Source organism: Patagioenas fasciata, chromosome 7 (genome assembly GCF_037038585.1).
Source record: "Patagioenas fasciata isolate bPatFas1 chromosome 7, bPatFas1.hap1, whole genome shotgun sequence".
Classification (NCBI taxonomy): domain Eukaryota; kingdom Metazoa; phylum Chordata; class Aves; order Columbiformes; family Columbidae; genus Patagioenas; species Patagioenas fasciata.
In genome coordinates, this window is record NC_092526.1 from 24,727,224 (window position 1) to 24,742,599 (window position 15,376).

General features: G+C 36.7%; 1 protein-coding gene across 1 annotated transcript in view; it reads right to left on the bottom strand.

Moving 5' to 3' along the window:
• Positions 1-15,376, bottom strand: part of PDE11A (phosphodiesterase 11A) — a 138,048-nt gene that overhangs the window by 110,339 nt on the left and 12,333 nt on the right. Inside the window, exon 2 of the mRNA XM_065841191.2 lies at positions 9,351-9,509. Coding sequence (XP_065697263.1) covers positions 9,351-9,509 — 159 coding nt within the window. The remainder of the gene's footprint in view (positions 1-9,350; positions 9,510-15,376) is intronic.

The following is a 15,376-nucleotide window of genomic DNA, read 5'->3' on the forward strand; positions in this document are numbered from 1 at the left end:
GACAGCATACAACAAGGCTTTAAGAGCTCAGGCTGAGCTCAATAAGAGGGAAAATTATTTCCTTATGATAAAGTAAGAATACTTAAAATGGAAAGTATGATAGTACATATGGAACCACCCAATGTCATTTCCAGAATTATGTTTCAAAAGAGAGACCACTGTAAAAGGTTTTGCCCTAAGGCATACTATACTGTGAGCAGTGCTAGAACGACAGAATACTGTTTTAATTATAGTTTCTTATGAAACCTGTAATAACATGTTGAAGGTCAGAGGTTGACTTAATTTTTAGCAAAGTGATTTGCTAAGCAGTTTTCAATATATCATCATGTAAGCTATAGCTATAGACAGGCTCAGTACCACTTATTCCAGCAGGAAATACTTTTGATGGCAGGAACTGCTGCTCGAATATTTCATTCTGCTGCAGGAAAAATAAGCAATTCACAGGAGATGTGAAATGCTATTTTCTAAAAGTGTATCAAGCCTTGAAGTTATTATGAAAAACAGCTATGGAGAACTGAACAGACTGACAGAAGTTCAGAAAACACTTTACTAGGGACAAAGTCCTCCCATCCAGCCCGCAGGGCACTTCTCCAGTAATTGTCAAAAGTGAAGGATTCAGCAGCTGCTGACCAGAAAGGTTCCCTTTTGCATGCTTCTGTAACGAGACCCCAATGCAGGTTTCACTTGAAGCAAACAAGATTTTTCCAATGAGCCATTTGAACAAAATAATTTAGTTGGTTTAAGGGACTTTTGCCAAGAAACAACAGCTGAAGGTAAAAATCTTTATTCCTTTGGTAATGTAATAAAATAGTTTTCTCCAGGAGAAGAAGAAAAAAAAGCTTTTCTAGTCAATTCCTTGTATAGATGGTACCTAAGAGTTTTACTGTAACACAAGTATACACATCATAGCCCTCAGACTATTTTGCAGCAGGCTCTCTTTCTACTGACAGATGAACCAAACAAAATTCTAATCCACCTGAGCCCTTGTATTATTATTGTTTTGGTATTCAAAGCATTTAAGTGAAAATTCTATTAATATAGTATTAATAAAAAAGATCAAATATTTAAAGATCACAGGATCTAGTTACTAAAGTGTCCAAAAATTACCATCAGAACTGCAGAATTCTTGACTTCTGAGCTTTCTGTTGAAAATTTCACACTATTCTGCTTCTGACTGAAGAACACAGCATGGCTGCACTCCGCCAAGGAAAAGGTGCCCCATGATCACCACATTTTGTTGCATTACCAGTCTTCCTGCAAAGTTTGTTGACGTTTTTGAGCCATGGAGATCTGGACTCCTTTCTCCAAGTCTGCTGCAACCCCCTATGAATACCAGTGAAAAGAGAAAATAGAGCACAAAGCTCCAAGGCTATTTTTGTGCTTCAGAATTTGCAGGAAGACCCATAGGTCTCATAGTAAGACTGACATCCAAGGGAATACTGAATTTTTCATAATTTGTCTCTAATGGATCACTCCTCTGGAGTTTCGTCAAACAAGGACACAACTGATAAAAATCATTGCAAGTCTAATTTTTGATAACATGACTGAACTAAGCATGAAGAAAAGCAGCAGTATGTGTTCTCAAATGCTGCATTAGATACAAATACTTAATGCCGTCACATGTGAGGAAAAGGCCTGCAGTTTCATAGGAAATCAGTCGGGCTGCTTCCACAAGTTGCCAAACAGAACAATAAAAAACTTAACTCAGGCTGTAAAGCACTGCCTGTTACCATCGGCTTGTTGCTTGGAGCCCTGTGTGTCTGTATTTAGACAAAAATCATCTCAAGTCCTCACACAGTTGCAGAGTCCGCCCTACAATAACTACTACAACGCAGCCTTGGTGATCCTCTAATCTACTTGAAAAAGTTGATCCAAGAGACACAAAGATCATCTAATGTATCTACTGGATGAATTTAACATAACCTGCACAGAACTTTAGGTACATAAAAACCAGCAGCTCTCATTCTGACATTAGACTCAACACAGTTCTTGTGGAGGTGAACGAGATGAGGCCCAACACAAGAAATGCATACAAGGCTCTCATGTTCCAACCAGATTGTTCTGCCCACAAGCATCCAACAAATATCATTAAAGTTTTTTTTCTGTCTTGTGGCTCTTTGTATAGCTCAATTTCCAGGACTGACTATCATTTCTAAATCTGATCACCTTTTACAAGCTCAGAGGCAACTTCAGGGTCCAGGCAGCTGACAAAATGCCTCCTGGAAAATGAAATTAAACTTAACTTGCAGGAGACTGACCTTTATTGTGGAGGAATGGTTGGTCTAACAACCTCTCCAGTTTTCTGACTTTTCAGTGAATACTCATAAAAAAAAGAAAAAGACTGCTTAACTCCTTTCATGTCTAGTGAACTGAGATATCAGAGAGGTATTTGATCAGCACGACAGTCTACCACAAACTGTGTTCTACTTATTGGGGTCCATTTGCCTCCAGTGGAAGGACACAAGCCAAAACTGATACTTAACTGATGAATTTAAGCTTCATAAAATAAACTTGGGGATCTGCATTTAATAAGATGTTCCTATCCTAGAAATGGCCAGAGGTTTGATGTTTAAAAGCCCATGAAGTCAGCAGAGATTCTTCCATTTAGCTTATTGAGCCTGGAGTCAAATACTACAAGTATTAGCCAAATGACAGTCTAGGTTTACAGACAAGAGCTCTTAATTGTTCAAGCCTCTCTGCATTAATTATTTAAGAAGATACAAGCACAGGAAATATGGGAAGAGCCAACAGGTTCAGACTCCTGCTGACAGTTGCAGGAAGAATCCAGACACATTCCCCAGTCTCACCATCATAGAAGACAAGAACAAAACTCCAGCCCCATGAAAAAAAGAAAATCTTCACTGAACTGTTCTATAGAGAAACACTTCTCGATGTCAAATCCAACAATGTGTGTGTGTGTTTTATGACAGCACCTAGAGGCCTCAAGCAGGTATCAAGGATTTAGTGCAATGCAAACCATAAACACACAGCAAAGCAGCTCCTGAGCCTAGGAAAAATATACATTTATATTTGAAAAAATAATCCACTAAAATATCACTGTAATAGATCTTAAATGTTTCCAGAACTCAGAGATGAAGACATCCAATTCAAATACTAACTGCCAGTCTTAAGAGACATATCTCTATCAATACCTCTGTGTTAAGTTTCAAGCACACTTCCAGAGTTCTGTAATTAAAAAGAAATCTAGACTTTCAGCTTAACTTGAAAGCATGACTGAAAATATGCAAGAATGAAGGAAGTCCATTCAAATATTTGCCACTGTAGCCATTTAGTGCTGTTGGTTGCAAATCAGTGGTGTGCAGCTGCGTTGATAAACCAAATATTCTAGTGACAAATAGTTTTAAACTCTGCAAGCAAGAGAGTTCAGTTACTGTGATTTACTCTAATTTAGATTTGTGTAGCAAGCACTTTTCAAGAACTATGCCTAATAGACCATTAGAGTTTTCCCAGACAGTTGTAGTGCTTCAGCACCTTCATCCTTCATATGCCTTTGTTATCTTCTGTCTTCTTTCAGCAAATTCGTCCCTTGCATTGGGATGTAAGTGACATACAGGCCACATGATAGCTTTGAGGGTAATGTCAATTTAAAATAATAGCTTTGAGTCTCACTGCATTGCAGATTTTCAGAGAACCAAGGCAGATGTTAGCAGGAGGTCATCACATACTGCAATATGTGAAACACAAATTCATTATCTAATTTATTTCTTACATTCCTTTCTAGGGAACCCATCAAAATAATTTTCAAGTGACTCTTTTTTTTTTAAAGTAAATTCCACACATTCACAAAGCTGAGGTCACCATTTTCAACAACAGTCAGAGATGCTAGTATGTTCTGGATCATTCCCTTTCCTAGTAGTTTTATTTATAGTTGATTACTTCCCCAAGCTAAAGAAATTGTCCTGACTTTGAAATTGCTACCTGCCAGTGTTACTTGATTTTCCACGAGTTTTTGCATGACAGGTTTAAATTAGTAGGTATAGCAGAACCCCTGCAAATCATCCATCATTATCATAGACCCATACAGAATATCTTTAAGCCTTAACTAATATGGACCAAGAGCAGCACTTCAAATTGGACAATTTAGAACCATAGGGCTGCTATTAAGAATGTAAGAAATAGAAATGTTGGAGCACGAGAGAAGCATATCTTCAAGTGCCCACAAACCAGACATACACCAGCTGAATCCTGGAATCGGTATACGTATATATTTCTTAATAACACTATCTGCAGAGCACAGAACCAAATCCAGTTCTTCCTTCCCTCTCCCAGGAGGGATCTCATTGAAACTACTTCTCTTCAGTAACTCAAGCAGGATTTAATTTGAACTGGCTGCCCTGGGTAGTTTCCCCACAGTTGATTCACTTATGCTGGCCAGGAGGACGTCAGAGCCAGAGAGAAGGATGCCAGCTTAAGTGACAGTGGAGCTGCTGCTGATGTTTTTGTTGAACCTCTGATGGAAGATTAAATTTGTTTTGGCACTGAAGACGCTAAAGGGCACACAGTAATCTAAGCTCCAGACTGTCAAGCTCTTGTTAGGCTGAGTTTCTACTAGTCCTGGAACAAGTATGACTCACCAAAACAGCACAAATACTTAAATGAATCTTCAGTACAGTACTGGAAACACATGCAACGTGCATAGTTCATTTCAAGGGTTTGGATTTTAATCTTCCTACTCTGTGTAGATAAACTGGTGTCTTGTTTTGCAAGATATATGTAGAAGTATACCACCAGCTTATTTTTCAAAAAAGTTACCAATTACACAACATAATGTAATAATAATGGCTGCTATACAAAAGTAATAAGGTATTCTATTGTTTGTATCAAACTGGAAATCTCCAAAATAAGTCTGTTCAATGGAGTCACTGATGTTGCAGAGACAAGACACATGGTGAGGCAGAACATTTTCTCTCATGCCAGTGGCTGTCAAGTCCAGTTTTGCACTTCAACATTGAATTGGCTGAAACATCCCTTATAGCCAAAGGAAAAAAAATAATGGCAGTGGGGAACAATAATTATGTGTGGAAAATTTGCTTAGACTTGTTGTTAGTGCTGTGTTATTATCGCAGTGGTCAGAGATGTAATAGAAAAACCTGAAAATTTGCTGTGAAAAACTACAAAAAAAACCCTTCAAAATCTAGTAGTTCATTTTACATATTGCAAAGTATAAACTTGCTTACAGCTTGGGAGCATTAAAAACTCCTGAAATCTGAAATACTCTCTTTGTTGTTAATTTACCAAAAATAACTAAGAATACATAAAAATTATGCCAGCATCTACTTAATTCTAATTAAAAACATAATTTTTTGTTTCCCCACTGAATTAAGACAGTATTGTCCCCAACTGACATTTCAATATACAATATAGTCTTGCAGCTCTGGAAAAAAACTAACATATTACTTTAATTGCTTAGCACAATACTAAGAGATGATAGACTAGGAAAGCAAACATCTCCCTGTACTCTGTGCTGATGAGGCCATACCTTGAATATTGTGTTCAGTTTTGGGCCGTTCACTACAGAAAAGACATGGAGGTGCTGAAGAGAGTTCAGAGAAGGGCGACAAAGCTGATGAGGGGTCTGGAGCACAAGTTTTATGAGGAGCAGATGAGGCTGCTCAGCCTGGAGAAAAGGAGGCTGAGGGGAGACATTATTGCTGTCTACAACTACTTGAAAGGAGGTTGTAGCATGGAGGGTGTTGGTCTCTTCTCCCAAGTGATAGAACAAGAAGAAATGACCTCAATTTGCACCAGGGGAGGTTTCAATTGGATATTAGGAAAAATTTCTTCATGGAAAGGGTTGTCAGGCATTGGAACAGGCTGCCCAGGGAAGTTGTGGAGTCCTTATCCCTGGAGGTATTTAAAAGGCATTTAGATGAGGTTCTTAAGGATGTGGTTTAGTGCCAGAGTTAGGTTATGGTTGGACTCAATGATCTTGAGGGTCTCTTCCAACCTAAAGGATTCTATGAAACAAGAGTCAGACTTAAATGATTCTGACATTTTCTTTGGGAGGGCTTGGGGGAAGAAGGGAAGAAGTAATTCACATTTTCATTTTCTAACCATTTTGAAGTTGCTGATTGTTGGAAATTGTAGCATCAACATTAAGCTTAATTTACATATTTTGCCAGCTACTCATTAGGCTTTTCTGCACAAACCACCTCAGTACGTCAATAGATCTTTTATTTTGAAAAAGATTTCCCAGTTTTCACTTGCTGTCTTTCCTCACAACCATTTCTGCTGATGTTACAATTAAAGAAAACCCCACACACCTGTTTGTTACTTCTGCAAGACGTTCTCCTGGAAGAGTGTGCTCTCTTTCTTCCCAGAATTATATCATGATTTGGAAATAGCAGCACATGGACTGCCAGGCCTCATTAAATCTAAGATCTATTACAGGGTATGATAATGGTTACATTCTCATTTTTCCATAAACTCGATACGTGAGAACACATTTAATATATTCTTGAAGAGTTCTAACATACAGGCTTATAACAGTGAATGACTAGTAAAAATAATATAAAGATGACAAATTATGGGTATCTTGATGATTTTATAAAATATTTAACAGTTAGTGAATGGAAGCACATGCCACAACCTCAGTACTAGCATCTAATATTTATATTAATATGTTTATGTAATACACAATTAACACGTACACAGTTTTGCTGGTCGAATGTATGATAATCAAATCCACGATAAAGCCTGTATTTTAAACAAAATTTCCTTTACACAGAGTAGCAATAAAAAGAAGTGCAGAAAAAGCCTATTCTGAGAAGGTCTCATTCTGTCTAATTTGTATTTGGCTACCCATTCTAGCATACACTAACAAGATTTGTATTGTATGCGAATATATCAATATTCAACATCCAAGACTTTCAAGAATCAAATGTAATTCAGAAGCAAACTAATGGTTACACAAGTTTAGATAACTTACAAAGAAACAATTTAAGTACTGGGTCACTTCAGATGTCTGAAAAAGTAGCATCTGAAATTTGAGAACTACTTTTTAGTCATTTAATTCAAACTAAATCACAAAGCAGAATCAGTTACACTGACACCTTGCAAAAACATTATTAAAAGCTAATTTTTAGGGAAAAAAGTTTATAAGCTCTCTGCAGAAGAAAAAAAGTGTCTTTAATGTGGTGCTAGAATAATTGATACTGCCAGAGATTGGACTGTGACTTTCTTCTTTGTTATTCAACGCACATTTAGAAAAAAATATCTAACCAAAAAATGATGCCAGATATACATACACACTGCAATGAGTACTGTTCTTATAATTAATTTTTCTGGTTTATAAAATTACTAATACTGGTGGTGTGAAGAATAACCACAGTTAGTTGACATACATGATTTTTTTTAAAAGCTCACTACAGTACTACATATATCTGAGGAGCTGAGTCATCTGTATTGTTAGTCTGTCAATCTATAAGCTTTGTTACTGTTGGCCTAATTTAGCCTCCACTCTTTTTATTTGTATTTTAAAGACTGTAATCCAAACATGTCTAGTCTTTCAAGTGGGATCCAAATGACTAAGTCTTCAAGAGAATCTGAAGCTTGAAGCTTAACAAGAAGTTAAAAAGTAGCTCAAGAGCACATCAGATCACAACATAATGTTGAAACAGATTTAGGAAAAGCACCAAAACCAAACAGTGGCACACGGTAAACAAGCTGCTTTTCACTTGTAAGCAGGTGTTGCTAAGAATAACTGCTAGAAGACCTCCACTTGATAGTAAAGTTGTGCTATGCTAAATAATAAAACTATAATGAAATATTTGCTTATAATTTTTCTGTTGGAAGACATCTGATAACAAACACAAGGTATAGAAATAATCAGTACTCCTTTTTACTCTCTCAACTTCAATGCACCTCCTTGTTAATATTTCACTTGGCAAAGATTTTACCACCTGGACTGCAAAAGGTTCCTTCACATCCTAAAATTTCAATAAGGTAATCAATTTTTAATTACTCCCATTGCACAGCGAACCAGAGTATGATGCTATTAACAGACATAATTCATATAAAGATTCTTATTCTCACCAAACAATTGTTTCTGACTATGAAATGGTTATGCACAATGCTCTAATTGTATTGCTGTAAGTATATAACAAGTAAAAATAATAATGTAAGAGCAACTTCAAGTTGTATTCAAAAACGCAATTACTATGGTTATGTGGAAGAAGAGTTTGATTTGTGCAATAATTCACAGCCTTTATAAACCACTGTAAGTTTAGTTTTATAATGTATTTTGTTCATGTCAATCTATCTTGATTGTCAAAGTCATCTCCATCTACTGAGATGAAGCAATGAGACAAGATTTTTCCCTTCCAATAGGCATTTGTCAAGACAAAAGGGTTGACAGCTTTTTGTCATAGCACAGACATGTCAACACATATGTAAGACACTAACAATGGCTCTGCATCAAATATTAACTGCTTTTGAATCATCATAAAGAGCTTTTGGGGGCAAAGTCTGCCTCTAACTACAATGCCACAAAAAATTAGATTCAATACTATTTTAATACACAAACATAATTCACTATTACATGCATGAAGGAGACTCCATTTCTCTCTCCTGGACAGAGAGAGTTGCTGTTCTGTTCCTCCACAGCTTGCTGCCCTCTACCATTCTCTTCCCCAGTCATATTTTGTCTTCACACACATTTCCTTCCACACTCTGCGGTATGCATCTGCCTTCAGCTGCACCATTTCCTATTCTCCCCACTTTCTTAAATTGTGGCTCCCTCTAGTCTCCTGCCTTTTAAGCTCAGCTCACTTCACTCTCCAAATTTCATTTCATTTCATATATACACCTAGCATCCCCCTTTCTGCCCTCTTTGTCCTTTAGGCATTATGCTATTCTAAAATATAGCAGACTTGCAAAAGTTGTATATGTATGATCTCCTCTAAAATCAAGTTCTTTTGCGTGTGCTACAGGCATTTATCCCACGGAGACCACTAAGAAAAGGTGGCGATTTTTCAAGCCAGCAAGGTTAGGAGTGTCTCTGATAGTCTTCCCCATCATGAACTTATTCTTACCTGTACGTTCTCAAAACTAAAAAAGTCATCCTATTAAGACCTACTACATGAAAAAAGTCTACATAAGATTTACAGACCATTAAGTTGAAGTTTCAGCCACAAGGTCTCCCATATTTACGGAACAGATACATGCTTTATGTTGAGAAAAACAGAAACATCTATTTCATATTAAGCACTTCTAAAAAAACATCATTAACGCAAGAGCTGTGCCATTTACTTATTTGGATTAAGTATCTTTAGAAGACTCTGAGTTACAAAAGACATTTTTTAAAACCACAAAAGTAAAGGTAATCTTACTTTTTCATCATCGTCAGAAAAAGGGGCACCTCCAGGAGTCTTATTTATTGCTTGGGCAACACCAATAATCTCTCCATCACTGTTCCTTATGGGCATGCACAAGAGTGACTTTGTCTTGTATCCAGTCAGCTTGTCAATCTCATCATTAAAGCGGCGATCCTTTAAAAGAAAATAAGGAAACATTAACACGCATGTTGTACATCTAAGCCTTCTACAGGAAAAGTACTTTCTTTTTGCAATGTCTCATACAGTATTTTCAGTATTATGTTGCTGTTTCTCTGTTATTACCCCACTCTTGATTAGCTGTTTTTCCTCAGTTAAGATACTATGCTTAGAAAAAGTATAACCACTGCAAGGTTTATTATTACATAACTGTATTCCCTGGAGTCCCACATTGATACCTCAATTAGAAAAATGACCTACCTAAAGGATTGCTACCAAGCAGCAGATGTTATAGTTTCATTCAAACCACAACAAGCTGCAAGGAGTGCTATGTCACTTTAGTTGAGAACACGGTGGAGGAGGGTGAACCACAGAGTCTAGAAATTAGTATATACCAGATCTATCTCTGTCTAGGAAGTTACCATGTCTACCCCAACATGGAGCAAGGGTGTCCATTAACTGTATACAGCATGGACAGTTGCAAAATGTAAAACATGGAGCATATCAGCATGACACTACATATTCATATGAAGTCTTTGCCCATTTTTCACAAGCCCATGGCAGTTCAATCTGATCAGTGATTGAGGTGTGCTTCCATACAAACTGCTCTGCTGATCTGTACTTACTCTTTACTTGCAGGATACCCGCACCAAACAAGAGAGCTTCTGAATTTTCTTGTGCATCATCAGTCACAGGTTATACACCACCTTCTAACTAGTACGTGAGAAATACCAGCTAGAATCAGTTTCAGACAGAAACGCTATGTAAAGCTGCAACACTTCTTTTGCCAGACACTGCATCAACTACTAAACAATGAAAGATTTCACAGAGATTGTCCCACATTACTAACATCCAACTAAATCATTGTACAGCATGCTGGAAATGTGTAGGCAAATACACGGGTAGTCCAAAAGTTCCTAAAATACAGTATGCATCAAATCAGAGTATTTTTTTCATTAATCTGTAGTGCTCCAAGGGGCAAAATTAACACCACAATGCACTAGTGTTGACGAAGTGAATCTCCACAATAAAAGTTTACCCTTAACCTTTACATAGAAAGTAGCAATTTTGGATTCAATAATTTTGCAGGTATAATTTATTGTGGTTTTGTTTATTTTCAAATTTTGCTAGCAAAGAATTGTATCTAATATCATCAAGTTGTTTTTCATTGTTGTTACATAGAATTTTAGGCATTATTATTTAATAATATCCACTTGCATTTAATTTTTTGAACATGTTAATGCATAATTAACTATGACAATTTTTAGCTATTTTCACTAATGCATATATAAAATCTCTAAATAATTAGTAAGTATGCAACGTAATCCTACTGATCATGCAACTTTTAAAAACCATGCACTTAAAAAAAAAATACAGAACACATGCTGTGAGCATAAAGTCTCCTCTTACAATAACATTACTGAGATCTCTTACAACCAAATAAAAATGTCTAATAACATATCTCATTGAAGAGTAAAGATACTAACAACAAGATGCTCTTTGAAATAACAGCAGCAAGTTATTTTAAAATTTTTTCTAAGGCAATGAATATGCCTAAGGTTACACGTGTTTATTGAGGGACATTCATATGAAATAAATGCTTGCATCACATTCAAAGAATAATTTGCTTTTCAACATAAGATACAAATCTGTTACTAAAATTGCTTCATACTTCTTGTCATTCCTGTTCTATGTGGGGTCGCAGCGCTGCACGTAAAATCTATTTCTATCCCCAAAGCTATTCATGTACTAAAATCTTAGTAGTATAGCACTGCTAATGCCATTACATTAAAAAATTCACTGAAGTTGCATTTAGACAGTTCTTATTTCAGATTTGAAACACACTTCAGGGGTAACTGACAACATTTTACACTGAAGCACTAGAAGTAGTGTCAGTGCCTCATGTCTTAGTGAAAACCCAGGTGCCTTCATATTTATTACATTCTGAAATTCCTATACTGTAAAAGACTATAAACTACCATCTTCAAAAACATAATTAGTAGTGAAAAAACATACACAGGGTGGCAACACTACATCCTGAGATCAAATTAAATTTGATCACCCTTCAAAAAAAATAATGCCATCAGTTTACAGAACACTGCTACTGAATGACACCCAGCAGAGACTGATCCCTGGTGTTAGTACCACGAACATACACACATACTTACGCTAGGCCATACCGCCACTTCACATCTATATTTAATAGACCCTCATGATTTCTCTGTCAAGTAGATGGAGACTTTGTACCCACTCCTGTCTGTTGCACTTTAAATTTTCTAACTCAAATAAGACTTATATAGGCTAGTATTCCAATAGAGTACAAATGCTTTTTCAAAGTAGTAAAATAAAACCTCATCTCTTTCTGGAAAATTCAGTACCAGAATGTCTCTATTTAAAAAAAGCTCCCCCACATGCTAGTATAATTCTCAGCATATAGCTTAGCTAAAGACATCACTCAAGGAATATACTGTTTGGCTTTGCAGTTTGTTTAACCTTCTTCTGCAGGATACATGCAGCAAGTTACCTCTGGAGAAAGACTACCATATATACAAACAGAAGAGTTTAAAACGTATTAAATGTATTTTCATATGACTTTCTAGGTTTGTTAGAAGAGTAAAAGGAACTTACAGTACTTTTGATCATTAAACAATCTGAAGCTTTTCTTAAATACATTAATATTTGTAGTACACAAACAACTAAAAACAAAATTCAAATCTTAGCAGAAAATTACTTTCAATATAGATTGACAAAAACGAAAGGAAACTGGATTAAACATGGGCCAGTTGTTTACATGGCAGTGTACAGAAATGGATTCTCTGGAACAGGACAACTCCAACTGCAGATCACAAAGGGACTCAAATGAGGCTGCAAAGTTCAGAAGAGGTAGCACTAAGAGCATATTTGTTCATCTTGTCTTCACCAGCTCTCCTATCAGCCAAAGAGGGAATTACTCCTGCTCGCTGGCAGCAGCTCCATTCCTCCAGGGTGAAGTTAGCACTTATGCTGCGGACAATAGTTACTGCCAGTTCAGACGACCCTAACACGAGGGAACTGAGCTGTTCTACAAAAATAAGCAAAAGTTTTGTTTTCAAGAGTTCAGACAGTATTGACTGTGAAACAATGTCCATACTTGTCTCAAGTGATTAAAACAACTCATACAGCCCTTAACATAATAAAAGTTGATTGTGATGAGGAAGAGAATGCATTATATCTTCACTAATGCTAAAAACTGACAGATTTTTTTTCCCCTGGCAAATTTATTTCTATTTTTATTTCCTTGTTGTGAATTGCAGATGTTACAGAAATAGAGCTTTTTAGTCACCTAAAGAGAGACATGATTTAGAAATGCTCCGCACTTACTCATCATAAAGATTAAACAAATTCATTTGGCTATTTTACTACATGTTGCAAGTTCACCTACCTTTCAGGCACAAGGAATTAATATCAATTGTGGCACTTGTATACAGTTTATAGCGCTCTTCTGCAACAGAATACCAAGCTCTTAGTTCTTTATTACACTATTTTGTTTTGTTTTAATTCTATAACTTCATTAGGAGTTGTTCTTCCTTAGATCTATTGCTGTCTCTGGAGTGTATTAAACAGTCTTTCCCTCCATAAAGACTAGATCACTAATATGCCATCTTTGATAAGGCTTTGATGAGATTCCCTTGAATTACTTGTGCCTAACAACTTCCTTAGGAGAACCGGAACCCCTGTGATGAATGGTTTTTAATAATGGCATCAAGGGTCTAGACCTGTCTGATCTTGTGATCTTTCCACATGCTTCTAAACACTTACATGAGCTTGCATAGAAGCCAAACTGTTCTGCACTGTAAAGAATCCTGCTTAGCTAGAGATGTTTCTTCTACAATAGAAGAAATGGAAATGCAGTGCAATTATCACACAGTAGGCTTCACCAACAAATAAATTACACATTATTTCCTTAACTACATCTTGGTAATGTCTGAACTACTATTTTGAATTAGCAATTGTTACTAAAATACTGGTAATATGCTCTCTGTTACTGAAGAGACAGTCCCTGCTCTACTAATTTTCTTCAATGCAAAACGGAGTACATGGGGAAACACCAAAATGACACTGTGCCTCGACTAGTAATATTGCTGTTGATTTACATCTTGTAGGCCTTATAACAGAAATAAACCTTCAAAAGGGAGTTTCACTGAAAAAGGACAGTTGTTGGACAGACCAAAAGCAGGTTGCAATTTGTTTGTCAGGGACAAAAGTTAACAAGGTGTATTCATGTTCTTCTGAAAGTTTCTTTTGTTTAGGTAACAAGGTTCACTGTAGTGGGTATTTTAATCCAATTGTAATTTACAATCTTGAGCATATATAGTCATTGCCTTTCCAATAGGCCTCAAGATTGATACACAAAGTTTTGTTTGACCTGCACTGGATGGTGGCACACAGCACAGGGGCTTGTGAAGCTGTATGAGTTGGGTAAATATGGTACAGCTGTGAGTGTTAGGAACAGATTTAATGATGAGCTGTCAGTCCTGTGTTCCTTAATGGATACTATGGAGAACCACAGACACAGGAGGGATTGGTAATCTGGAAAGTGTTTTTTAAAGTACAACTAATTTCTGACATATTGCTTCTCTGTTCAAGTGGACTTTGGAAGTTTCTTGTTTGTATCTTTTGCTGGGACTTCTACACTAGGAGGAAGGAAGGACAGGGCTCCTGGAGCAATCAGCCAGCCTTAGTCCCAGAAGCAGGCCATCCTGAGATGCAACAAAATGCTTTGGTCTTCGTGCCATCTGATATCAGATTATCCACCTACAACAGAGAACTGAGACTACCTTTTGCAGAAGAGTATTACATCTCTGGAACAGGGACTAAAAGTACAGTAAGCATGGCATTGGGAAATTAATGCATTTAACTGGAAAAATTAGACATTTTTGAGGCTAACCGCAACAAGAACTCAGTAAACATTTTAAATCATCAAGATGTGAAGTGTAACTCTATCCCTAACCTTCTGTGGAAAAACAGGCAAGAATTTTATTTTGGTAACATTTGGAAAGTGATTAGGAAAGATACAGAGAAAAAAATATACTATTTCTGGCAACACTAACATAGTTGCATCATGCAATATACACATAAGAAAACTGGATGATTTGTATTATGTCCCAAACCTCTTTTATCCCCATGCGCCCTTCTTTCATCGCTTATAATCATAATAGGGTGTATGTCACAGGATCTAGCAGAGAGGTTTTAGTGGTTTTAACAGCATCAATAAAAACCTCAATGCCCAAGTGTGAACTGTGAAGGCTGAGCAGCTTGTACAAGATTTATGTCTACCTCTCCTCACAGGGCAGCAACCTTGAGCAAGGAAGCCTGTTTAGCAGCTGATAACAAAGCTGCTAGGTCAGAGAGAAGTCCTCTGTGAAACTGCAAACACTTAGAGAAAGAAACTGTATTATCCCACATGTTAGAACAGTCTGCAACATAATAGGGTCCTCATCTGCGCCAGGCTTCTGGCTAGAAAGGAGTATCAATGTTGATAACACCAATTGCAGCATTTTTTCTTAAGATTCTTTTACAATCAAGACTTCCATTCAGAAGTTAAGGACAGACCGGATACAAGATATTCTTTTGAGAGAGACTTCACCATAATTATAGTTGTACTGCCAGTATTTTCATGCAAGAACAGTCAAGAATTACAAGTAAAGTCTTCCAGTAAAGTCTTCCACTGATGGTTTAAAACATTACTAAAACCAAACATAGTTGGTTTTACTGCTTTGGTTTCATATAATAAGATTTCGAGATGCCAGAGACATTCAAAGTGTGAAGACCAAGGCACTTTTAATTAGAATTTCAGAACTGCCAACAAGGAACAGTTATTCTGT